This window comes from Patagioenas fasciata, chromosome 3, assembly GCF_037038585.1.
Source record: "Patagioenas fasciata isolate bPatFas1 chromosome 3, bPatFas1.hap1, whole genome shotgun sequence".
Classification (NCBI taxonomy): Eukaryota; Metazoa; Chordata; class Aves; order Columbiformes; family Columbidae; genus Patagioenas; species Patagioenas fasciata.
The window spans coordinates 66,096,465-66,122,948 of record NC_092522.1 but is presented as its reverse complement, the minus strand read 5'-3'; the positions used below and the strand labels follow the sequence as shown (position 1 = coordinate 66,122,948).

Genomic DNA, 26,484 nt, shown 5'->3' with positions numbered 1-26,484 from the left:
ACTTACCCTGAAAATTATTTGTTTCCGTAAGCAAAGCTGGTTTACAGGAAGATTTTTAATTCAAACCAGAAATTCAATTGCTGAAGATCCTTCACACGTGCGAATAGACCAAAAAAGATGGAAATGCCCTTTATGCTCTTTAGCACATGGAATAAAACTTTTCAATAAATTACTGTTATCAAGGTATGCATGATGTGGTATATTATAGATGCTATTAGGTGGGCACTGCACTCCAGATTTTCCCAATAGCAGTAGCACAATTATCTTTCTTCTCCTGTTGGTTCTGCTTTTTATACAAAAGTATCGAAATCTGAAGCAAATATAATTGGGCTGAACATACTGTTAAGTTGAACTGCTGGACAGAAAAGGTGAAAAGTTACCACTAATTAATAATATATAATTCAAAACACAAGTTCTGAATATACTTCTAAAATGAAAAACTCCAAGAGTGTGACTCTGAGTCCTTAAAGGAGGTAAATATCTACTAAGTTTTAGCTTGTACCTGGTTTATAAGAGAGAAGTTCCTGAACTAGCAATGTGCACCACACAGAAGTTATCAAGAGCTCTGTTACAACATATTCTCCTGAACCAATAGGGGAGTTCACAGACCTCACTGATATCACTGATACCTCTGAATTGAGACGGCTTAAAAAAACTTCAAGGGTAAGCCCATCCTTTTTTAATAGAGAGGTGAAGTCTCTTTAAATATGGTTATCCATAAATGAAACTTCAAGGGTGTATGGAGTAGGAAAGCAGAGCCTATTTATGATCTTCACCTGAAAATAGTAGAAAATACTATAATAGAAAATAGTAGAAAATACTAATAGAAAATGCTATACTTACGAAGTGAATCTTAGCAGTTACAGTCCTTGCTAGGAAAAAAAAAAAAAGCTAGGGAAATCGTTTATGCTTTACTAGTGGATAGTGACAAACAGAAGTTTGGTGAAAGAATTCTCAAATCATTTTTGGCTACTAGGCAATTTATCACACCAATAGATGCTCTTTGTACATTATTAATTAAGCTCCAATTTTTTTATATGTTAGTCTTTATCATATTAGCCACCACAGTCTGCTTCCTTTGACCAGTCAGGCCCTGAATGGATTCTAGAAAGACTTTTATCAACATATGTCACTGCAACACCATTCAACATCTGGAAAAAAAACAACTGATGAGGCACCAGAAGCTAGAGTGGACAGCTGAAGTGGAGACAGCAACCCTCTATTCAAAATAGAAGATATTGACAGGATAGAAAAAGAGGATGTGATATCTATAAGTATATGGGGATGTGATATGCTGGAATCAATCTTCAGATGAGATACAGAGTTTCAAATACTATTGGTTATACCATCTGAGTAAGAATCTTCTGCAGAAGGACTGCCCAGCATACCAGAGCAAAGCCTGGGGTCAAGTGAGCAGGAAAGACTAAAGAGTTTTTTTAGAATTTTCTTGTGTCATTCAGATCTTTTTTCTCTCACTGAGGAAGTAAAAACTGAAGAAACTGAGCCCTAATGGTGAGGGGAAAAAATGAGGATGGAACCTCTGTAATCTGTTCCTTCACTGGAGCATGCCATAAGGTCGCAGAAACCACCCAAATGCAGTTTTCCAGTAGTAGAGTTTTAAGGCAACTCTACCATCTCATTTGAAGCTGACGAGCAATGAGTACTGTTGCTTACAACCTTCAGTGAACAAGAAAGCAAGCTAATAGTGAGGAGGCAGGCTCCAGTGAATCTCTTATTTCATCTGGATCAAAGCAGCACATCAACACACACTAGAGGTGGGATAGGTCAGAGGCATGTGGAAGAGCTCAATTTTGCTCCATTAAGGGCTGTTTGGAGCTGCTCTTGATACAGATCCATAAAGAAAATCCCCTTGGGGATGGGTGATTGAGCCACAACTGCTGCAGGATGGGCTCAAGTCCTGGGAGTCCTTGCAGCCGAGAAGGCCAATGGTGTCCTGGGGTGCATGTGGAAGAATGTGACCAGCAGGCCAAGGGAGGTTATCCTCCCCCTCTGCTCTGAATAGGAGGAGAAACAACTTTACTTTCAGGGTAACAGAGCCCTGGAACAGGCTGCACAGAGAGGTTGTGGAGTCTGCTTCTCTGGAGACATTCAAAACCCACCTGGACACATTCCTTTGTGATCTGCTCTGGTGAACCTGCTTTAGCAGGTGGGTTGGTCTAGATGATCTCCAGAGGTCCTTTCCAACCCCAACCATTCTGTAATTCTGCGTGTGATTGAGGCCAGCTCTGTAAATAACACCGAGTCACTAGGCTGTGTGACAATAGCAACCTGTAAGTTGAGACCTCCATTTCTCTGTATGTGCCTTCTGCTTGCTTAATCCTTTCCCAAGCCACCATCCTCTACCATTAGTTTCTACAGGACCAACACGATCAGTATCAAGCTACACTGGTACCACAGACTATGGTGGTGCATAATATGGATCAAAAATCAACTTAAAAGGTGGTGTATTAGTAGAATGAATCATGTGAGGGAAGCTTGCTCTTACTGAACTTGGTTCTTCAGCAGTAACAAGAGTTGCATATAAATCCATGAAAGTTTAGTTAATTCACACAGATTAAAAAATCTATCTACAAAATTAGCAAAGGCATTTTAATATAGTTGAAAAAGTATGTATGTATGCCAAAAGAGGGTGGATGATTTATCTTAGAAGTACAGACTTTTTTTTTTTTATGGTACCCTGGTTTTGCTCACTTGTCAAAACCAGGAATAAAGTCAAAGGACCTGTGTCTCCTCTTGGGAGAGGAAGATGCCTCCCTCCTGTGCACCATGGCTGCTACTGGGTCTTCAGCACAGCCCTCCCAGCTCCTCTGGAAATGACAGGAACAGAAGTATCGGAGCAGTATAAGGAGGGAGCAACTTCCTCATTTTATTCACTCACGCTTATTGCTGTACAGGCACCACCCTTGTCGACCTGAACTTTCTGCTGGACAGTGAATTGATATTTGACTGCACAGCCCATGGGCAGAACTGTTTCCACCTCTGAAACCAGCTAGAATTGCATTTAAGCAGCATGTTGTCAACATTTGCTGCCTTGTAGCTCAACTGCTCTAAAATTACAGACAAGCTCCATTTGAAAGTAAAGACAAGCTCAGACTGAAAACAGTTAACAGGACCTCTCTACTTAGAAATTAATTAGACTTGGTTGTTTTAGGATCCACATAATTGAGAAAGTAAGGGCACACTCAGGCCAAATCACTTTTGGCAGAGTCTTTCCACAGTACTACGTCACACCCTGATTTTGCAATCTATATCCACTCCTGCCAAACAGAGTAATGCTTCATTTAATCCACACCCTTGTATAATTTGGCCGAGAGTACTTCCTTTAGCCTGAAGGCACAGCAGTAATTACCCTACCATACACCGATTTCACGTAAATATAAATGGTGTTCTTTTGATAAAGTTTTTGGAATCTTCAAAGATTGCTGTTCCTGTGTTCTGCATTTAGTGTAATTTTTAGTGAAATATTTTAATTAACTTGCCTAGAAGAAACATGAAAAAGGACATATAATAAAGGAACATATGTATCTTTGATCTCAGTATAAACAATTCTAGCAAGTTTAACTAGAAAATGCAAACTCTTCTGACATTTATAACATCTTATCAATCAGATAGAGGAAGCTGGATAACCAACCTTTTAAAACAGAAGAACTAGATTGTCATTAATGTTAATGGTTTTGTCTCCATGTATTTACTATATTGTTGGAACATTTTTGTGGTTAGATGAATCTATTTATGCACTTTTTGTTTTCAAATTAAAAAATAATTTTTACTACTGATTTTATAAATAAACACTCAGGTCTTCTACCTTAAAAGAAGGTCCTGTATTTGTGCCTTGAGCCAAAATTTTGACATTGGCAACAGATGCTGATGGCACAGTAGGGCACAGAGCTCTAAGGAAGTTCTTTCCCCTGCAGAATCGCCTGAGCTGCCTGTGAGCTACAGTGAGGGCACGGCTGTGTCCTGATACTCTCAACTTTTATTTACTGCCAAAGTCAGCTGCAAGGTGGAACATCCCAGAGATAGCTCTAGTGATGGAGCAGAAAGAATAAAGTCAGGGAAGTACATGCAAATGTTGGCTGCAGGTGACAACTAAGCCTTCATAAACTATCTTCACTGAGGAAACTGAGACACAGTTTCTTCAAAATGTAAATGTTATAGCAAAATAGCATATAAAAGAACCAGATAGGCGTGAAAAAAAAAAAAAAAATCTCGTGATGGATGTTTCTATTGTTCTAAAAGAAAACTGTGAGAAAAATATTTTAAGTTGAATTTTTCAGTTCTCCCATTCTGCTATGAGCAAATACTAATACTACTAATATTAAAAGTTTTATTTTCTTTCTTCCTTCTCTCTCATACTTTTCCCCTAAGTAAAAGTGAAAGATACAAATATCTTAAAATGAATGATCATTTTCCCCAGGGGAGTTCCAAATCAAATCAGCACACAGACATCTATAAAAAGCATTTTAGACCTAATGTTCTTCTGCTTTAGTAAAAATAGTTTTACCTAATTTTAGTGCAGTTAAGTCAGTTCACACTTGCTGAAGATCTGATCTGTTTTGTTTAGCTGGTACTTTACTCCGTTCCCTTTCCCTCTTCTGAAAGTAAGGACAAAAATCTCGTAATTGGATCTAAAACTTAATCTGTTATAATAATTTCTGTGTGATTATGCAGTGCTTTATAGTTAAAATAAAGCCTTGTAATGAATGTAAAGTTATTATCTTTGGTTAATAGGAAAAAAAACCCCACAGTATAACATACTCAAAAACTAGGGACTAAAATAAGCCAAATTTGTCCATTTTAAAAGTGCTATTTTTCTGTACTTTCTCATAAAAGTTTTCAAGTGCTTTTGTTATCCAAACTGCAATGAGTGGGGATGTTTAAGTAATTCAGTTTCCAAAAGAAGGAAAACTGATCCAATCAAAGAGTTGTAATAGAAGCAATTGAGTTCTACAAGTAACAGCAAAATGTGAGAATCCTTCAAAGCTGCAATTAGAGACTTGTTATAATGACAAAAAGCAATTCATATGTCTACATTTAGGAATGCAAAAGAAAACTACAGGCAAAATTCTCCATTCTTTTGGAAAACTGTCCTATTAGAATTAAATGAAAAGGCCACATTTCAAAAAAATTCCACGCCCATAAAATTGTTAGAAGAATTCTCTTGGAAGTTTTTAAAAGCTTAAATTTCTGAAAAATGTGACAGGAAGGATCAATTCTTCAAATACATCACATAGCAGGAAAACAGCAAATTGTATTAAAACACAAAAACATAACTGAGAAGTGAGAGGCAAGTACTGGGCATACATTTCTTTCATCTTAATGCACATTCGCCCTTTTCAAACACATGACAATCTACTACGAGCAGACTTTAACTTGCAGGAAGCTAACCATTCTGCAAACATTACTCCTCATGTATTCTTAGACCACTTTCTATTTTGGCAGCACCTCTACAGGACATACTAATAGTGTTCTGTGTTTCTATACAGTTTAAGACTTAAAGACAACTAGTGGTAGACTATTAATCAAAGATATTTGGCCCACTGGACTGTCTGATCACATTGAGGCCATTAAGACCATCCTGTAGTGAACAGGAAACTTGCATTTCTCCCTCTGTAGTAGTAAGGATAAATAGGGAAAGATAAACATATTGGACCACCAGGGGAAAAAAAAAATACTAAAAGCCTTTTGCACAGGCCTCAATGTCACTTCATTATTTTCTTAATATCACAGAAAAAAGCCCAGTAGAGTCACTGATACCAATGATAATGAGAGACCGTCTTTGTAAGATTATTAAGCATTCCTACTTCCCTTTTGTATGCATTTTCTTATCTAAAAGTAATGAAAATTAGCTTTCGTCATCACCTATTCCTCCGAGCAGCTTGCATTACACTCTACTTTCAACTAATGGCCTGGGTACTGGACCACATTTAGGTGTGTATTTGGTACTCTTCACCACAATATGCTCCTGCTCCAGTTTTAAGATGTGGGGCTAAAAAGAAGTATCTCAAAACGACTTAGATATTATGGCAAATTGCTACACCATTTCCATAGCTCTGATCTGTGCAGCCCTGCAGGCTTAATTGCTTTCCCCATCACAGCAAATCTAAATGAAGCTGTTGGGTGAGCTAATGAGGCAACACACATTACAGTTGAACAGGGGATGGAATCTTCAAATACCCAGATCCTTTCAACACAAAATCCAGAGTTCTGTTCTTACGTTTATATTCTCCACAAGAAGTCTTTGACACACAAAGCTATTTGTCTTTAAAAAAATGAATAGGAAGAGATTTCACTCCCACTTTAAAATCTGATAAAATACAGTATTCACAGTCATATGTTAGGATTAAAAAAAAAACAAAACAAAAAAAAACAAAAAAAAAAACGGAAAAACGTACATATTCAGCGATCTGTGTGCAATTCAATTTGTCTGCATGGATTGGATCCCAGTAAACAGATTTCTACAACTGGCGCTCCTACTGGCACTCCCACTAAACAAAAATGGTCCCCCAAGGTCAGCATTATCTAACTTCAGCACAGCAGCATGGGAAAGCCGGCAGTGCTGCTGGTTGTATCGCTTGCTTTCTCTTAGTCATCTTCTGCCTGTCAATCCATATTCTCAGTCCTCTTTGAAAATGCCACCAATCTGTATCCAAACATGGCCAGAGATACGCTACAAATGTATTTCACGTTACACTTGGACTATGTAGTACACAAACATGCAATTTTGAATTAATAAAGACTTTGCCAACTTTTTAAATATCTCTTCAGGATATATGGTTACTGTTTATTCTCAAATTTGAAAACTAACCTATTCTAATAGGAAAATGTAATTCCATTTTTCATGTGATACATTTTCAATGGTAGTTTGCATGAGTTTTTCCTCCCCTAACAGTTTCTTAGTAAGAGATGAAAAGGCCACATTGAACTACTTCTACACACATTCTTTCTCGAGTGGCACAAAATTATGTCAGAAGCAAGACAAATACCACCCCCCCCAGACAAACAGATAAAAACATTAAAGTCCTCCTGGACTGTGGTATTACTGAAGACAGATACTAGACAGTTGGGGAGAAAGTATGAAATACTGAAAAAAAAATTTGTCAGTGATACCCATGTACATATGAAGGTGTAACTTTTGACAGTGTTTCTGCAGTATTCTCTACAAAAATGTGAATTTTGCTGCTTGATGCCTCCTTTTTCAGCTTCTAAAAAAAAACCAAGAATCAAAATAGTATTTTAAGAGCATTTAGCAGATATATAAATATTTTTCATATCTTTGACGTAGTAACCTATTTCACTGTTTGCTTAAGACTGAAAAAAAGAAGTTTTAAATAGCTATCAAATATAACAGAGGACTTAAATGTAAAATCAGTTTTGTTAATATCTTCAGAGAGCAAGGAAAAAGTGCTTTGAAGCTTTCCCTTTAGACAGATAGGTGGAAAACACCTTTGACTGTCAGTTGTGTTAATGGAGAGAAAATTTCTAATTGTTCTCAACCCTGCCAAAGCGTAGTGTGTTTTGTTTTTGAGATTTTTTTAAAGATACAAGAACCATCACGTTTCTAGCACATACGTAATTAATTTTCAAAAGCAAGTTTAATAACTGGTTTTATTGAAGTCAAAATTTTAGTGGAAAGATCTGTGCAGTATTTACAGCCGAGCTTCAATCTCCCACATAGTTAACAATTAGGGTCACTGCTAATTACAATTACTTGAAACCTAAAACTTATTTTAGAAAACATGCCCTGAACACAGTGGGATTACTGAAGAGTCACTGTTGAACAGAGCCTAAAAAAGCAGGCCGTTCCTTTCATGGAATGCCACGGATCTGCAAAACAGTGTCTGAGAGTCTAAAAAGGTGATTTCACTGTCCAAAGATGTTCACAATCTTAAGGAGGGAAGGCAAAAAAAACCAGAGTGGATTTCAGTGTCTCAGGGAATGGGTAACTGAAAGCTGGAACTTTTGCTACTTCCTTACTTGTTTAAAAAATAACAACTAGGAAATGGGTTATCCTGGAAGAAAGTACGAAGATGAGAACACAACAAGGAAAAGCTAGGAATGTCTAAGACAAGGTCCTGAATGATGCTACAGTGCAGTGCTGCAGAATAGCACTGCAGAATGGGTATGAAAAAACTAGTACTGAAATATAAGCACAAGCAGAGCTATACAGCACAAGGAAGGTAAATCCTCAATTCTGACTATCAAAGGCAGGTCATAGACAAACTTTCTTATTACAAAAAAAAAAAAAAAAGAAAAAGTTCAGCAAGCTTAAACAGCACCTACTTTTTAATGGACAGATTCCCTAAAGTGTGCTTAGTACACTTAGTACAGTAACCAAGTAAGAATAATCTGTTATATATACAACATGGCAAAATTTGAGGAGAGTGAAAAATAGGGCCAGCTGTAAGACTTCTTGAATCCAAATTACAAAGGTAAAACTCAAAGTAGTTGACTTCCTCTAAAGACACATATCTAGCAAACTTTCCAAATGACTGAAATAGTTCTCTGCAGAAATGCAGCTTTACTGAGGCAGACATAAAAAAACCCTGATTTGGCAGCATGAGTAACATGCTCAATGAAAAATTCTGACTGACAGCTTATCAGGTTGAACAGTAAAAAAACCTAAATTCTGTGCCTTTCTCTCAAACTTGACACAATCTTTGTGAGAAGAAGGTAGACAATACATTTTCTTAAATTTAATTTTGTTAAATTTTAAGAAATCTTGCTAATGATGCATCTTGTACTTAAAGTGTAAGAAATAAGTTCACCATGTTCTTGTATCTGCTTTGTGGTACCTACTTTGTTAATTACTATTTATCAAAACTCATTACTTTTTCCTAGTAATCCTAACCATACTCTTGACAAAACTTCAAATGTCTCTCTCACACAGCATTCTATAGCATTCATGGAAAAGCAGTAGACGTTGTTAACCTTGAATTTAGCAAGATTTTCAACACTGCCTCCCAAAACATTCTCATAGACAACCTGATGGAGTATGGACTGTGGAGGCAGGCAGCGCAGCAGACTGAAAACTGGCTGAGATGCAGGGATCGAAGGTTTGTAACCATTGGCATGGAATCTAACTGGAGACCAGTCACTAGTGGTGCACTTCAGGGGTCAACACTGGGGTCCATACTGTTTAACATCTCCATTAATAACCTGGATGATGGGACTGAGTGCACCCTCAGCAAGCTTGCAGATGATGAAAAACTGGGAGTAGTGGCTGATACACTGGAGGGATGTGCTGCCATTCAGAGGGATCTTGACAGGCTGCAGAAATGGGTCACCAAGAACCTCACAAAGTTCAACCAAAGGGACATGAAAAGTCCTGTATTCAGGAGGAATAATCTCACGCACCAATGGAGACTGAAATATACAAAATATCGTTTAAACATAAGAAAAAAAAACCTTTACTGTGAAAATGGTCAAATATTGTGATGCACTGTCCAGAGATGTTGTGGAGCCTCCACCCTTCCAGATACTCAAAACCCAACTGGACGTGGTCCTGAGCACCCTGCTCTAGGTGAACCTGCTTTGAGCAGGAGGGTTGGGCTACATGGTTTCCAGAGGTGTCTTCCCCATGACAATGATACCGTGATATTGACTTTACTCATTTCACATAAAGAACATTCCGTGCTTGTGAAAGGCACTAAAGCTTTCTATTTGATGATTAAACAACAAATTATTTGATTTAGAACAAAGTTAGGATATCTAAGCATCACATGTAAAACTCAAGATCACAGACAAAAAAACCCAAAACTGAGCAAAATCTTTAAGGAGACACGGAAGGATCTGATATTAGTTTACAATTAGAAGTTACAGCAGCTGAGCATGCAGAAAACCAATCTCCAGCATATTGTTTAACTCTATGTGGAGTCACTTCATAAAGATAACAGTGCAGCTTTTTAAAAAATTAATTAAATAATCAAAAAGAGGTGCTCAGTGAAGACTCTAAAACCTTATAGAACAAAGGGAAGACTGAAATAAGAAGCATCTTTGCTATCACACTATGAAAATTCAAGGACATATGAACTCAAGTGGTTTCCAAGTAACTCAAGTTAGTTTTCACAAAATAGTGTTGCTGAGGGAAGGGGCTATATTAGAATGATAAATGGCATTGAAAGGCATCTTCACTGTTTCATGATTTTTTCCTTCAAATGAAATATTTATATGTGTATGTTTCTTACTCTTTGATTGGAGTGTTGTGAGAGCCTGTGGACACAAGGCTCTTTAGGAAGGACTGATAGAGAAGACAAGAATGGAGAGTGCTGTAGTGAAGGGAGAAGAGGCTCAAATGCATAGAGCTATGGAGCAGGTGACAAGTTCTTCAAGAGCCTATGGGTCAGAATTGGAAGAGATGTCAAAAATATGGTGGGCATTGTGGGGGGCACCTGCTACAGTCTGCCTGATCAAGAAGAGGAAGTGGATAAAGCCTTCTTTAAACAGAGTGAAAAGTCTCACCATCACAGAACCTGATGCTCATGGAGGTTTTTATCCACCTCAATATTTGCTAGAGAGACAAAAACACAGGCTACAAGCCATTCAGACTTCTGGAATGCACTGGGGACAACTTTTTGATACAGATGCTGGACAGGCTGACTAATGGGGCTGCACCCCTGAGTATGCTAATAATGAATAAGGCAGGACTGGTTGAAGACAAAGGCAGCCCTGCCTTAGTGACCACGAGATAAGTGATCTTGAGGGAAGTGAGGAAGGTAAATAGCAGAATATGGACTGGGGCTTCATGAAAGCCTATGCACATGTGAAAGTATGTACTTGAAGAAAAGTCAAAACTTGTTATGTTTGTGAGTATACAGAACTCATCTGCTAAAATCAACAGGCATGTTTAAAATGCATAGTAGTGAATATTACTTTTTTTTCTTAAGTATTACAAAATTACTTAGAACTATTTCTGCAAACATATCTGGATACAAAAAGATCCAAAAGTTTGGAAAGATCTGCAGTATTACTGCAGATAGCTACTGCCCATAAATTACAAATAGGGACAAGCCATTTTTCCACAGTTTCTACCTAGATAATTAAATCATCTTGTTAAAAGGAGAAAGTGCTACATGTATCCAGCATACTACACTGTCCATATCACAAGACATCATCTACAACCTTATCGAGTTAATACAGCACACACATACACCAGTTACATAGTTAAAAAGATTGCTAACAGAGCTTTACACATGCTGCCTGTAGGGACTTTACTGTAATGGGAATTTTGCATTTTGCTTTAAGAAGCATTAAATACACAGCAAAATGTGACAGGAAAGTGTGAAATTGAGAAGACTGAATAACTAACAACATAACCTTCAAGAATATGTAACCATCTGCTGGACAAAAATGAAGGATATCTGTATTACAGACAGTTGCTAACAATGCAATATCCCAATAACATAAGTACAGAAAAGCATATATATTGTGTATATGAACCAACACAGAAAAGAAAGGTTTTGTGCTTCCAGCACAATCCATAAACCAATAGATCTGTTTAAGTACAGATTTTCTATTACTCAAAAGTAAAACTAAACTGGCAGTTAGGAGCTATGAAGACGAGTACCTACCTTGACACTTTAAAAGCAATGGGTAAAGTTGAAATAACTGAGTAAATCTTTCTCACTCTATCACAGCAGAACAATCTGGAGGCCCTCAAAATGACAAATGTAATTTAGGATTCTAAAATATTTTCTTACAGGCAAACCTATTTCAGTTGTGGTCCACCAGTATTTTTATAGTCTTTTTCCCCTAAAGTTCTTAATTTTCTTCATTGCTTTCATTGACTGTTGAAAGATCATTAAAATGTATCTCTTTTCTACTGTGCTTCCCTTGCATAAATAATATCGCCTACCTGTGGATTGCCTTCAAGTATTAGTCACGTTTGGACACAGCTACATTGGGAGCACACATGAACAGCTACAACATATTTTATGTTTGTTCATATTATTCAAGAAATCTCCATCAACATACTTATCTGTGCTTCCGCATGAAGTAAAACTCAAGGCAACAAAATGTGCTTGTTTGAGCACTATTAATTATAGCCTTTAAAAAAAAACCTTACAGTATGTATTCATGTTCTTTAAAGGGTTAGTCCACTTATTTTAAATATCCACAATATGTAAGACAGCAAATATATTCTGCTGTTTCTGTAAGATTTACACACTATGGAAACAATAAGCATCTGTTGTGTGACAGATTAATATTGTCATGGCTCTGAGCTCTTTTGTTAAGGTGGAAAATGGAAATGCAGAAGTTAATTGGTGTATGGTCATCTGAATTGTGAATTAGTAACTAAGAGCAATTCTGAGACTAGTGGTCAATCTTTTAATTAATGCTAAGGAATTTTTCCACTGCTGCTCAGAAAAAGTAATCATAACTTGATTTGTGAAGAAAATTGTCTGCCTTTAGGAGATAATTCTATATAATTATAAAGACTATTCCTATCTTTATTATCTTCATTTTAAATCTCTGTTCCCTGTTTTTAGTTCCAACATATATTCCACCCTCCTCTGGACTTATTTTTACTCTTCTCAAAGACAGAAAACAAAACCACTTCAAAACTAAGGTTCCAATTTTCTTTCTTATTTTACAGGTACCCAAAAAAAAAAAAAAAGAAAAAGCTGTGAAATTATCAATTTTATTATTAAATATTGTGATTAGCAATGCAACATATTTTTAGCAAAGTAAGTATCACAAAAATGTATCATTTCATTGCTTACCTTCTTCTTAATATCATAGAATAGTTGTGGTTGGAAAAAACCTTTAAGATTATCAAGCCCAACCATTAACCTAACACTGCCAAGTATCACTAAACTATGCCCCCTCTACACACCACATCTATGTGTCTTTTAAACACCTCCAGAGATTCTGACTCCACCACTTTCCTGGGCAGCCTGTTCCAATGCCTGACAACCCTTTCCACAAAGAGATGTTTCCTAATATCCAATCTAAACCTCCCCTGGTGCAACTTGAGTCCATTTCGTCTTATCCTATCACTTGTTATCTGGGAGAAGAGACCAACACCCTCCATGCTACAACCTCCTTTCAGGTAGTTGCAGAGAGTGATAAGGTCTCCCCTCAGCCTCCTTTTCTCCAGGCTAAACAGCCCCAGTTCCCTCAACTGCTCCTCATAAGAGTTCTTCTCCAGACCACTCACCAGCTTCATTGTCTTCCTTTGCACTCTCTCCAACACCTCAGTGTTTTTCTGGTAGTGAGTGGTCCAACACTGAACATGGTATTAAAGGTGGGGCCTCACCAGTGCTGAGTACAGTGGGACAATCACTACCCTGGTCCTGCTGGCCACACTATTCCTGATACAAGCCAGGATGCTGCTGGCCTTTTTGGCCATTTGGGCACACTGCTGCCTCATGTTCAGCTGGCTGCTGACCAACAGCCCTCGGTCCTTTTCCTCTGGGCAGCTTTCCAGCCACTCTTCCCCAAGCCTGTAGCGTTGCCTGGAGTTGTTGTGACCCAAGTGCAAGACCTGGCACTTGGCTTGGTTGAACCTCATACAATTGGCCCTGGCCCATCAATCCAGGTGGTCCATAACCCTCTGTAGCGCCTTCCTATCCTTAAGCAGATCAACACTCCGACTTGCTGTCACCTGCAAACTTACTGAGTATGTACTCAATCCCTTCATCCAGATCACTGATAAAAAAGATTAAAGAGGACTGGCCTCAATACTGAGCACTGGAAAACACCACTTGTGACCAACCACCAACTGTATTTAACTCCATTCACAACAGCTCTCTGAGCCTGGCCATACAGCCAGTTTTTTACCCAGCAAAGAGTATACCTGTCCAATTTCATACTGTTCTAGGAACTTACAGCACTAATAAATCATAGAATCATTTTGGTTGGAAGAGACTCTTAAGATCATGAAGTCCAGCCATAAGTATATAACTTAAAGAGAAAATGTATGATGGGGGAATATATATCAGTATTGTACTGTATCACACTGAATGATATGAACAATACCACATTTAACAACCAGAACACCCTCTGAAAGAGTTGCACAGCAAAACTTAAAAAGGCAGGAAAAAATCCTTATGGAAGTTATTACCTACAGAGAGTGAAGAAATTAAGAAAGAAACTTACCACTTTTAGTAGTGAAAGAATACAGAGGATTTAGTGGAGTGCTCAGAGTGCCTGTAAGACTTAGCTTGGAGTGTGGCAGCAGCGATGATGGTGCAGGAAGCGAGAGATTTGAGCTCGCCTGTAATAGGAAAGACAAATCAGAAAGTGAAGTGTAATTTCCTGGGTTACTTACTGATGCAACAGCTAGAAGAGAAATATTTACTTATTGTAAATAAGTATCAAATTCCAGGAAAAAAAATAAGATCCAATCAATGATAAATAACAATTTCAATGATGGAGTTCTTTTGTATGTGGTTTTTTTTAGAATATTTGGAGATAACAGACTTGGAAAAATTATTGACACACCGAATAAAATGAATTGCATGTTTACATGTGGACAAAAACTCTCAAGCAGTGCAAACAACAGAACTGTATCAACTGGTATTTCATTGCATCATCATGTATTAAAAAAAAAAAAAAGACATTTATATATAGTTATAAACTTATAAATGGAAAATAAGTTCCCATTTTTGAGTACTCAAACTACATATACAAAGATTACTCAATATTAGAATGAGAAGGGGGGGAAACAAAAAAAAAAGTAAACCAGTCCGAACAAGAAACCCATTTCTGCACATCAATAAGGCATACTTAGACTAAAACACCAGGCACTTGCTTTAGCTAAACTACACAAAAAAATATCTGCAGTCCTAATTTGCATAGAAACAAAGATAATGTAGTTAAAATTTGGTTTGTTACAGAGTTTCTTCACATACATGCAGCTATCACAAAGCAAAAACCTCTCCCAAACTTTACTCATTATCTACACAATATTCAATACTACCTATATTAAAATATATATTTTAAGAATCTTAAGTTTTTAATGTGAGCCAATTGAGAACGTTACTGTTTGTTAAACATATTTTCACTGGCTGACTTGATGATACAGCCAAAGAGGAAGGAAAATAGGCCTTAAATAAAACATTTGTAACTTTCTTCAACAAAATAGATTCATATGCTAAAATTTTTGAGAGTTATTTACATTAAATCCCCATAATTATTGACCCTCTCAAAAGTCAAGCCTATTTCACGATATAGAATAAATGAATATGGTCACTGAATCCAACTAAAAGCCCACATCCTGGATCACTCCCTTTGGCCTCTGTAAACTCTACATCAGACCTTTAAACTTTAGTCATGGTTCAAAACAGAACAATGACAGTTTGTAAGTTTTCTATTAATAACTGCTACCTTGTATATTCAGTTTAAAGAAAGGAGGCAGTAAAAACAAAGTGAATCAGTGGTTTATTTCCAGAAGTGATATAAATTATAACACTACCATTTCTGTCATTTAATTACTAACAAATAGTTGAACAGCTTGCACTAATGAAGAATATTTGGGCATTGGCAGGTATACTGGGATGCAGGCAATACAGCACTAAAAATGTGTGTTGAATAACCTGACTGGGCCATAGAGGATATCTGCTGTCATCTCTGTATTGCTATACCAGACCTTCATCTTAATGTATCTGGTTTTTCTGTAGCAATACAGATTTCATTCTATTGAAATAAGTTTATAATAAAAATTGTCTTTTACTGGTTAAGCACTCCCTCAGCAACTGCACGCAATTGTAAAGACTGTACTCCAAAACTGACCAGAAAGAAGAGCGAGATAGAAAATCATATCAACCACTGAATGTGATAGAAAAGCATTAAACCAACTAGATTTTACTGCAGTGCATAAATTTAACAGAATGTTAGCAAATAGTGGTTCTGAAATACACACAGAATGAACAGGTCTGTTTTTCTGAGCAACAGTGAAAACAATCTGCTTTTCTTACATTTACATACACAAGTAAGTTTTATCAATATAAAGTTTTCTCCAACACACACAAATACTGCGGAAAGCCATTAGCTCATGTGTTTACATGAGCACAGAAAAACAAGCTGTTCTGCAAACATGTTGAGCTCAGCTTCCCAGTGTTCAATCTCCTTTTCTCCTTTTTCTGCAGTAACACAACTGGGAAGATCTCCCCCTGTATTAGTTTCCTGATGAGTGCACACTACACCACCAGCAATACAAAGGTATGTTTTCCAGCCAAGTATTGATATGAAACTTTCTGAACTTCTCTTTCAAAAATCTGTTTTCAGATACTACCAGGGAATTAGGACAGGTTGGATGGATCAGCCTTTGGAAATCAAACTAAACACAGCAGAGCAAACCACTCAAAACTAGCACTTAAAAGACATATTGTGGTTCATCCTGGGGGGGGAAATATCAGGAGAAACTTGCACTGATTGTAGTACTTTAATGAATTATAGAAGAGATATGGAACTCTATATGTAAATTATTTCTGTACAGCATTTAATTCAGTTCTTTACTTTCCTGCTCTATTACCCAAATACTCTCATTATAAATATCAAATAGCATACTTTGAAATCATATGCAATCAACACATACATTAGAAGACTGACAATACACTCCTGAAGATTTTTAAAAATCAGCCTTTTAAAAATCCAAAATAAGTTCTATCTAACAACTTCTCCTTCCTCTTCAAGTCCAAGATAAAAAACATTTTTATAAAAGAGATACTAAAAAGAAAGTTTTAAATTTAAGCAGTCTTAGAGGAGGGATTGATTTCTGCCCTTAATGGCAATGAAACTCAGCACAGGTGAGGTATGAAAGACGGCCCATTCAAAGTAAACGCAAAAGTCAGTGGGTTTATGACTTTTCTGCCACTAGCTCTTGAGGATTATTTAAATCTCTAAAACACCTAAAGAGATAAAAAAACCCACAACATTGTAGCAGAAGAAGGAACCACTCAGCTAATAAATGTGGACTAATGATTCAGCAGAACTGTTTCCAGGCAAACTACATTGTCCTATGAAGAATAATTAACTTTCCTACACAGACATACATAAGACTACCTATAGAACAGAGTGAAGCAATCAGGTTTTTTTGAAATGCATGCTGTGGGAAGACATTGCTTAATACCTTTACAACAACGAGTAAAGTTGGCTAAGATAGCCAGCCATCAATCTACTTATTTTTCACAACAGGCTCTGCTTGCTTCATGCACAAACCACAGCTTTATCAAAGACTAAGTTTACTATTATCCTGAATTCAGTAAAATTGAGTTGTAACATTCATGTAGTCTTTATAATGAAAAAGGGCACCTACATATTTTCCCTCAAGTTTAAATAAAGCTGATTTGCATTTTTTTGCGTGTTAGGGTAGCTCTATGCAAATTTTGCAAATACACAATTTCAGTGGAACTAGTTTTCACATTAAAAGCGAATCGCATGAGACAAAAACCAGAATACTGCAAGGCTTGACAAGCTGACAATAACAATTTATCTTTTTTCCTGAGAATGCAACTTTATGACCTTTGTAACCAATATAATTGACATTTCCATACATACTTGCAAGTCAAATCGAGTTGGCCAGCTCTATCCTACCTCTTATTTTTTTTAGTTTTAGGTTTCCCTTTTGAAGCTTCAGTCTTTAGGACACTGTTTCTAAAGACAGTTTAAAAAGGTTATTACACCATGATTCCTAAGAATGTAAAAGTTGACAACTGAATTAGAAATAAAACCAATACATAAATACTGCTATTTTCCTCAGTGGAAGAAAATACATTGGCAATAATGCTTAAAGTAGGAGTATAGGAGTACAGTACTACAGCTTTTAAATTTGCAATGTAAGTTTCAATCAAGTTTAGTATTAGAAGGGCTCAAGCAAAGGCTTGACAGTCCATAGATAAAATTTTGTATTGCAGACATGATCAAGTAAAAAAGCTATTCCAGCCTGCAGAGACATTGCAGCATCACCTTGTTGTTGGCCATAAATGTTCAAAGAATTGGCAATGTTTTAACAAGAGTCTTCAGCGTTTTATATATAATGACCCTCTGGGTTTCATCTTCAGGTAGAAGTTGTAGTAAGTTAATAGAGAATTCTTTTCTTCCAGAGCTGCACTAAAACCCAGAAGCCAAGAATTGTATTTCAGAATCTGCCAAAACCAAGATTACCTGGAGGACAGATTCCTACAAGACTGACAATGATAGCATAACAAATACACACTGCTCTGGCATTCAGTTCTGCTGTTAGGTCTTTGTTGAAGACAAAAGAAGGTTCCAGCTTCTTCCACTTCATAGTTTAGATAGTATTGTCTATGCGATCACCAAAAAGGCTGGATACTTTTTTTTTTTTTTTTTTTTTTTTGGAAAAGCAGTGGCTTTAAATTCTATTCTGTTTTCACACAACAAGATATATTTTGAAAGGAGACCATCTGGAAGGACTAGAGAGTATAGTATTGGATGTATACTATACCAAACATCATATATGAACATACTTTATAGTCATACAGCTTAATGATGGAAGTTGAGTACATTTGATGCAATTCAATGTATAAGCTGCTGGATTCTCCCACAGTTCCTGCTCCCTTAAAGAATTCTGGCATATTAGTTAATACACTCACAGGACAAAAAGATTTCAAGCAGTTTTAAGTAGTTCTGTATATGGGAAAAAATACTTTTACATTCTACTTGTCTAATACTGGACTTAAAACCCTCTCAGAATTTTGATGACCACTTTGATAGCCTTTTAGTAACATTTTTCAGAAATACATTCCAAAGTAAAGACTGGAAAAGCCTTTTAATTAATTTAGAAGTATTCACATATTAAGCAATGAAGCAGCCAACATATAATTGACTCCAGGACTAGTATGACAGAGTACATATAGATGCTATCCTTAAGCACTACAAAGGTTTCTTCTTCAAATAACAGCATGAAAATTTTGACATCTAAAAATCACAATTTCAGAGCTAGGATGTTATACCTGTAAAAGAAGCCCTTCTCCCTACATCTGCATAATCACATAATCTACATATATCACCCTCCTGTTAGGCAAAGTTATAAACAGGTATTCTAATTGCTGAATGGAAGAGAAGTTTTAAATAAATAAACAGTAACAGTGAATGAAAAGCACTGATGAGTTCTTTCAGTGAGTAGAGACAGGTTAAGTGTTTTCCTATCAAAAACTTTCGTGAATAGAAACAGAACATTAGCATTAGTTCCTTGAGGCAGAGATAATCGCTGCCAAGGTTCACTATACTCTAATTGCCCAGTAAAGTAGCCAATTCTGCATTCTGGTTTATAGAGAAATTAATATTTACCTTTTGCAACAAAATGTCTGAGCTTTTGCTGCTAAAGCTTTAGCCCAGTAGTCTACTCTTGGTCCTAATTACATATTTTCTGGGCTATCAAGAATGGTAATGTTGCAGAGGAGAAGAAAAGAAACTTCCTCTATCATTCACTGAGGTTTCTGTTTAGGTGGCAAAGAAGAAAAAAAAAAAAAAAAGTAAAAAAGAAAAAACATTGGTTCTAAAGTGACCTGATAAGGAAACACTGGCCACAACACAAAAATCCAAGCTCATACAACATCAGAATATCCTCTGTCTACCTTAAATCAAGTTTTAATGTATTCTTATTACGTTTTCAAACCATATATCTAATTCGTAGACCTCAAAACTTTGCATTTGTGAGTTAATTTTATATCCATTAATTACCATTGTTAAGTTCACACACACTGAACCCAGAGACCCCATGTTGGCAGATCTGCTGTTCAGAGGTTCCAGCACTTTTGTCTCATAAAATACGGCCACAGGCATGACCTCAGGTCAGGTTTACTGTCTACAAGGTATGCTGCCAACATGCTCGTGCCAACATGGCAATCTCTACATGTCTGTGACAAGGCATTGACATGCAAACCTGACCCAAAGACCAATTACAAGCCTACGTAGTTTCCAGTTCTCTTTTATTTTTTCCCGTCAGATGAATACATACAAGATAACACCTGCCTTCTCATTTGGAATGTCATATTCTGAACCTATCACAGGGCAGCCTGCCACCCTGTGTGTGGCTTAATAAAGACTCCTTTCTCCATTTTTCACTTCTCTGTACTCAGACATATTAGCACATTCTCACATATGTGGTTGAGTAACAACTTCTATGAGGCTTACTTTGACAAACACTTTAGCAAAGCATTTATGAGAGTATGCATTATAACAAGTCCTCCAACAAAGCCTGCACCTACATATCTGCACCATTTTTTCACATGAAAAAATGGAGTTGTGTGCATCCTAAACTGTAATTCCCAATTACAAATTACTAGAAATTTTAAGTTTTAGTGCTGATATATTGTAGTCTGAGGCTGTCCAGAATCTCTGATAATGCAAGCAGGCAATACTGTACCCACATGCAAGAAACGACCCTATCTCTGCTTGCAAAGGAGGCATCACCGTATCCTGACTCTCATGTTGGATCACTAAAAAGACAAATATCAAGAGTCTTTTTAATGAAAAGAAATCTCTTCCAAATTTCTCAGTGGTTCATAAAGTCCTACAAGGTAACACTCTCAGTTTTTTATAATCATCACTGTCTGTGACAGACATCAGACTGGATGGGTTCTTTCAACCACCATACTGTACTGTTTGGAAACCCCCAGGGTCAGAAGACCCAGATTATGTCTCAACTTTGCTTCAGACTTCTCTCTCTCCTCCTTCTTAGTTCCCAGTCTCCTTGCTTTTGCCATTGTTACACTCAGTCCCTTTGGTAAGGTGATGGGCAGTGCAGGACAGAGAGATTAGTGTGGAGCTCTTTTTGCTTCTCTTTGTTTCTTAACCCTTTCAACTGCTTTAGTGCATGTCTTCATCAGCCAAAATCCCCTCAGGGATTGCACCTGTCCAGCGTGGGTTCCTTACGGGTTTCAGTCCTTTCAGAGGTATACTTCCTCCTGTGTTTTCTTCAGCGTGTTCTCAGACATCTCCTCCTGTCCCTCCCTTCAGGCCTGCTCCATTTTCTCTCCGTGTACCTCCATTTGTGCATCACTGTCTTCTGAATCACCTTTGTGCCTCTTTGTGTCTTCTTTTGTGCCTCATCACATCCCTCCTGTATCCTCCTGTATTGTGCCTTCTGACATGTTTTCCTTTGGCTTTCCTCCTCTGCCCTGGTGTCTCTTGTCCCTAGTAGCTACCAACATTTCTTAGATATGTTTTCACAGAGGATCTATATGTTCTTCAGGTTTGGTTCCAATTTCAATTTTGTACTTGCTCAATATTGTTCTCTGTGGAACTTGCTGGAAATGGCTGTGCCCAGCACAGGGCAGCCCATGATGATCTCCCATACAGGTAAGCCCTGTAGCCCTCCCCTGCCCTTTATGCCACAAACAATTCTAAAGATGAATAGAGAAGAAGGAAAAAAAAAAAAAGCTCAGCCATAATGATCTATGGAGTAGATCATATGAACGGCAATGAGCATTGACAGAAAACATCCTTTGTCATAAATATGTGATTTTATGTGATTAATCTCTTCTAAAGAGCTACTTATAGGTGCATTAATATTAGTGAGAGATATACTAATTTCTGAGGAACAAATCCCAAGGCTACATATATACCTTTTGTTACACATACCAGCCCCAGAATATGAACTTCGGCTGCGGAGACCATATACTTCTAGAAAATAATTAAATTTGACTTACCATAACAGAATCAAGTTTTTGTTTCACCTTCTGCATTCTCATTGATGCTCTCGCAATGCTGATAAACTGATCTGCTGGAGACATCAGTGCACTTTGTTGCATAGGAATTTCAGAAAAACTACTACAGAACTGTGGTCCTCTTGGTACAGCTGTGGTAAGTGATGAACTGAGATCTTTTACGAGTTCAGCTTCCTGTTGTGCAACTGTAGAAATAACCAATATTAATGTGTCAGGTGAAGCCTCACTTTGCCATGGAGAAAAAGTAATTGGTCACTGTCATTTCATCACACATGTCTTCAGTGAAACACCATCAGAATCTGTACTAATAGTGCTACAGGGAAAACTTGAAAATGCCATGAAATTTTCCCCAAACTACCCCACTTCCCCCTAACTCTTACTGATCACCTCTCCCTTCTGTTACCTGTGCTTGGTAACCTCTCACACAGAACTGGTATTTTTGTATTTCTTACAAAAAGTAGTGTCCTCCATACAGAAATATTAGGAGGGTGAGGGGGAAGAGAAAGGAATGTTTCCAAAGGCAAAGAAAGTTATATAGCTTGCACTGAGTTCAAGTCAGCTATTTTATTAATACTAGGTATATTTCACATTTTTTCCAGCCTAGTTCAAGTAAAATTTCAGAAGTTACTAGACATATATACAGGTACAGGAGGCATTCTTAGGAGGTAGCCTGCTCTCGAATAGGATACTTTTGATTAAAGTTGTGCTGTCACTTAAAAAAATGTTTGACATTTGCAATTTTTTGTACTGTGGTCTCAAGCAAACAAAGGCTAAAGGAATTCTTCATGAAAGTTTTGTCCAGGGTATTCCTAAAACTGTGAGTGTATGTAAAATATGTACTGTTGGGGTCTTAAAAACTGTGTCAGTGACTAAAATTAGTATTACTATATGATTAACTCTTTCAGCACTACGGCAGTAAGACTATCTTCTGAAAGCAAAGTGGGGGCGTTCAACCAAAAAAGGAACAAAAAGTCAGTAACACACCATGTAGAAAAGACAACAACCTATGCAAAATGCTATCATTACCAGTGACTTAGTTAAGCACACAGATGATACAAATAACTACCAGTGTCCTATCTGTGTGATGTCCAAATACACACACATTTATTTAAACTCCCCTATTAGCTGCTGAATAGTGAAAAAAATTTCCATTGCTCTCCAGAATGAGAAGTTGAAGTTTAGCACTGAATATTGATTGTGAAGTCATTCCACTTTATTTTCCTGTAAAAGTCAACAAGTTCAACAAATAAATAACCTAAACTGTGAAATTTGATATGAGTACCCTCGTTAGTACATGTTATTTAAAAAGCAAATGTCTGAAGACAGGATTAGCTTTATAAATCTATATTCACTGCAAATGTAATTCAAACAAAAATCTGTTACAGATATATATAATTCATATTATCTACTGTCTAGATCCAACATGACACCTGAAACTTTGTCTTTAAGTGAAATGATGGCACTGCTGAAGCTAACCACAAAAACACAACATCAGAAAAGCCTGCAAAAGACAGCCAAAATTGTATTTTGTAGATTAAAAATGCAAAGTTGGCATTTATCACTATATTCTCTTTAGTATAACATGGGGAATAAACGTATATCTCCCATAATCATACTACAGACCTAACACCTGTTTATTAAAACAATTATTCTCTCTCAATTAATTTCTATATAGCTCCTTAATACTATTTCATAATATAGTCAGCACAAAATAATGAGATTTCTATTAAGCTATTCATTAATTTTCAGAACAGTAATATTTTCTGACTCTACAATCCAACTTGCTACTGAAAAAATGGCTTTTAATATTTATATGACACTGTCTATGCATGATAAAGTGCTGTAAGAATCACACAGGATGACATACAATCGCACACTTAAACTCGAGGTTGCAAGGGTCCTTTGGTGATTGGTGAGGCCAAAGACTCTGCTCAAAGCAGGGTCACCTAGAGCAGGTTGCTCAGGGTCATGTCCAGTTGGGTTTTGGTATCTCCCAGATAAAGATGTGTATTATCATCAAATGACTGCTTTCTTTTTCCCTTAAAAGAAGTATAAATACTAACAAATAATCTATAAATATAAATTATTTAGAGGTATGTATTAAGAAAATCCGTACTGTACCTTTATAATCATAAATGTATACAAGTATTGGCTGGTTTTGTCCAAAGGCACAAAATGACACCATGTGTTCATGTGGATGAAAGGCAACATCACGAAGTGCAGATGTGAAGGACAGTTCAGAATATATGGCCACCTGATCCCCTACAGAAGTGAAATACATTCATTAATACCATAGAAATATATTTGATACAGCAAAATTACAATTGGTTAAATATTGTATTACTACAGTGCAGCGACTGTCACTGTAAATAAATATTTTTCAATCAATTTCCTTATTGAAAAGTAATATTTGGCATAAGACAAAAAATATTCCATGCTTTTAAGTTATAGAATAAGTCAGAAAAGTTAGTGCTGTTGCAACAGCTGCAGGAAATCCCAGAGAATACATGAGGTCAGCTGAGTTCTCTTGTTCTGATTAGCAAGTTCTGGAATGGTGGCGTTCCACAGTATTTGTTTGTGCTTGCATTTTGCCAGAGATAGCTGTTTCAGTTCTGGATTTCAATTATATAATACTAACAACAGGAGTGAAGGGTAAGCACAAAATTATTAAAAAATAAATAAAATCAGCTCTTCAGCTGATGGCATTATGAATGCAAGTGCAGTGTGTAAGCAAGAGCCAAAGTCCAATTAAAACATACTACTATTTAAAAGTAACATTTCTCCTTCCTTTTATTCTTGTTTCAAGTTTTCAGAAAAATTATGTAGTGGCAAAGATGTAAGCTAATACAGGTGGAAACATGGAAAGAAACTCAAAACAGAACTGTTGGTTAGCTGCCTGTTTAAAAATATTCACATTTTCCTTTTCAGACATTATTTACATCATAATTTGATGGAGAACATAATGTCACCAAAACCAAAAAGTGTATTCTGCTGCATTCTGCTGTTATTTTTGTCCCTGTTACCGTACTGTACAATGAAGATGACAAACTTTATCTTATATTTGCTTAACACTTTTCCATGTTTGGTTGGTTTGTTGGTTGGTTTTTGTTGGGTTTGGAGTTTTTTATGTTTGTTGGTTTGGTTTGGGGTTTTTTGTTTGTTTGTGGGTTTTTTTGACAGCTGCTTTGAAACTACTTGGTATTGGGAATAATTCACAAAGAAACCTTATATTCCAAAGTCCAAAAATATTCAGAGGCTCTGATCACAAAACAACAGATCTGACTGAAAACATTTTTGTGCATTCCATTTTAAGACCCTCATCCACATGTGAAGAATTGCAGTACAGAAAATGCTGAACTTATGGTGCTCTATTCCTGCAGGTTATTACAAATGCTACCTCTGCCTATTAATTTCCTCTAAAGAATTAAATCTTACAGATTAATAATAGCTATTTAAAAGATGGAGCTAAGGTTTCAGGATTTATTATAAGAATATCTTACTGAAGTTTCATTCCATATCAAAAGTGTTTCAATATAGTTTACAAAAGCATTTCCCCCTCAGTCTTGACAAGCTGGCTTAACACCGTAATATCAGTTACCTGTTTCTGGATTCCAAACATAAGCCTTTCCATCTTCACTTCCAGAAAATAGGAAAGTACCACACGGCGTTAAGGTGCTGTGAATCTTTTCTCTGTAATTCGTGGCACCTACGTATTTCTTTGTAGCCAAGCTAAAGATAAAGAATAGGTTACAAATGTAGCAGATACTTTCAGAACAGCAACCTTTGAAATTTTTGTGTCAGTCCCCCTCTCTGTTTCTCAGAAAAATCACTACACCTTACATCCCAAACAGATATGCAAACATTCACCTTTTGCAGAGTGCAGTTTTTACCCTTTCTTTTCCCTGGCTTTCATGATGCACCTGAAATTACAAATGCAAGTGTACATCTTTGCCTTTCAGTAGAAAATTGAAATATTCAGATCTAGAGAATGGATATAGATGTAGTAATTTATGTTTTCTTGATCCTGGGCTTTGAAAAAAAAAAAAAAGAAAAAAGAAATTGGCACTGTTGCTCCAAGCTCTGACAAAGTTTTTCAATACACTTCCTGAGCTTGATTACATTCCAGTAGTGCTTAAATTTATCCAGCTCCCTTTAGCTCTCCAGACAAATGTCTCTTTGGCCAGAAAATCAGCAGCAGAATCAATAAATTCAGACACCAATGTTGATTTACCGTTAACATTAACATTTTTAATATTATTGTGCTACTGATTATTTTTTCAATGAAACTTCACTGGTCAGAATAGTAATAATGGCCTACTAATAAACTACTGCCTAACAGTTTGTAGGCATCAAGTAATAGAGAACCTGCAGCAGGATTCAAAGAAGCAAAAGCCAGCTTGCAAGTGGCTATCTCAAACATGAGGTACAGCTTAGAAAGAGATATGAAAGTTCAAAATGGAGACTAATACAGCAGTAATACTATGATGCAGAATTTAGGGCTAGAAGAATGGCAATAGGCCACGACAGCTCTCAAATACAGTAATTTTAAAAATGTGTTACTGCAGAAACAATGGAATTATGCTGGGAGAAGTACAATGCAGTTAATATGACAGAAAAACTATTTTTAAAAACATTCTGAATAAATATACCTTACATGCAATTCTACTTGGCTTTAGTGATTACAGTGCAAGGCCATATTAGCGCAAATAAAAGTTTTAGTTGTGTGAATAAGAAAGATAGTATCTCTGAGATGTCATGTGGAAGAGCTCTTCAAGATGTAAAACTGACCTGTATATGAAACCCTAAGGAGAGCTCTGAACCAAACCCA

The 26,484-nt window shown here is 36.7% G+C and overlaps 1 protein-coding gene across 6 annotated transcripts in view; it reads right to left on the bottom strand.

The window, feature by feature from the left end:
* Positions 1 to 26,484, bottom strand: part of AHI1 (Abelson helper integration site 1) — a 91,827-nt gene that overhangs the window by 33,515 nt on the left and 31,828 nt on the right. For all 6 annotated transcript variants that reach the window (XM_071806520.1, XM_065835585.2, XM_065835586.2 and 3 more), the window contains exons 16-19: positions 25,255 to 25,385; positions 23,778 to 23,918; positions 21,639 to 21,841; positions 14,122 to 14,239 (exon numbers count right to left, since the gene is read on the bottom strand). In XM_071806520.1, the coding sequence (XP_071662621.1) occupies positions 14,122 to 14,239; positions 21,639 to 21,841; positions 23,778 to 23,918; positions 25,255 to 25,385 (593 nt within the window). The remainder of the gene's footprint in view (positions 1 to 14,121; positions 14,240 to 21,638; positions 21,842 to 23,777; positions 23,919 to 25,254; positions 25,386 to 26,484) is intronic.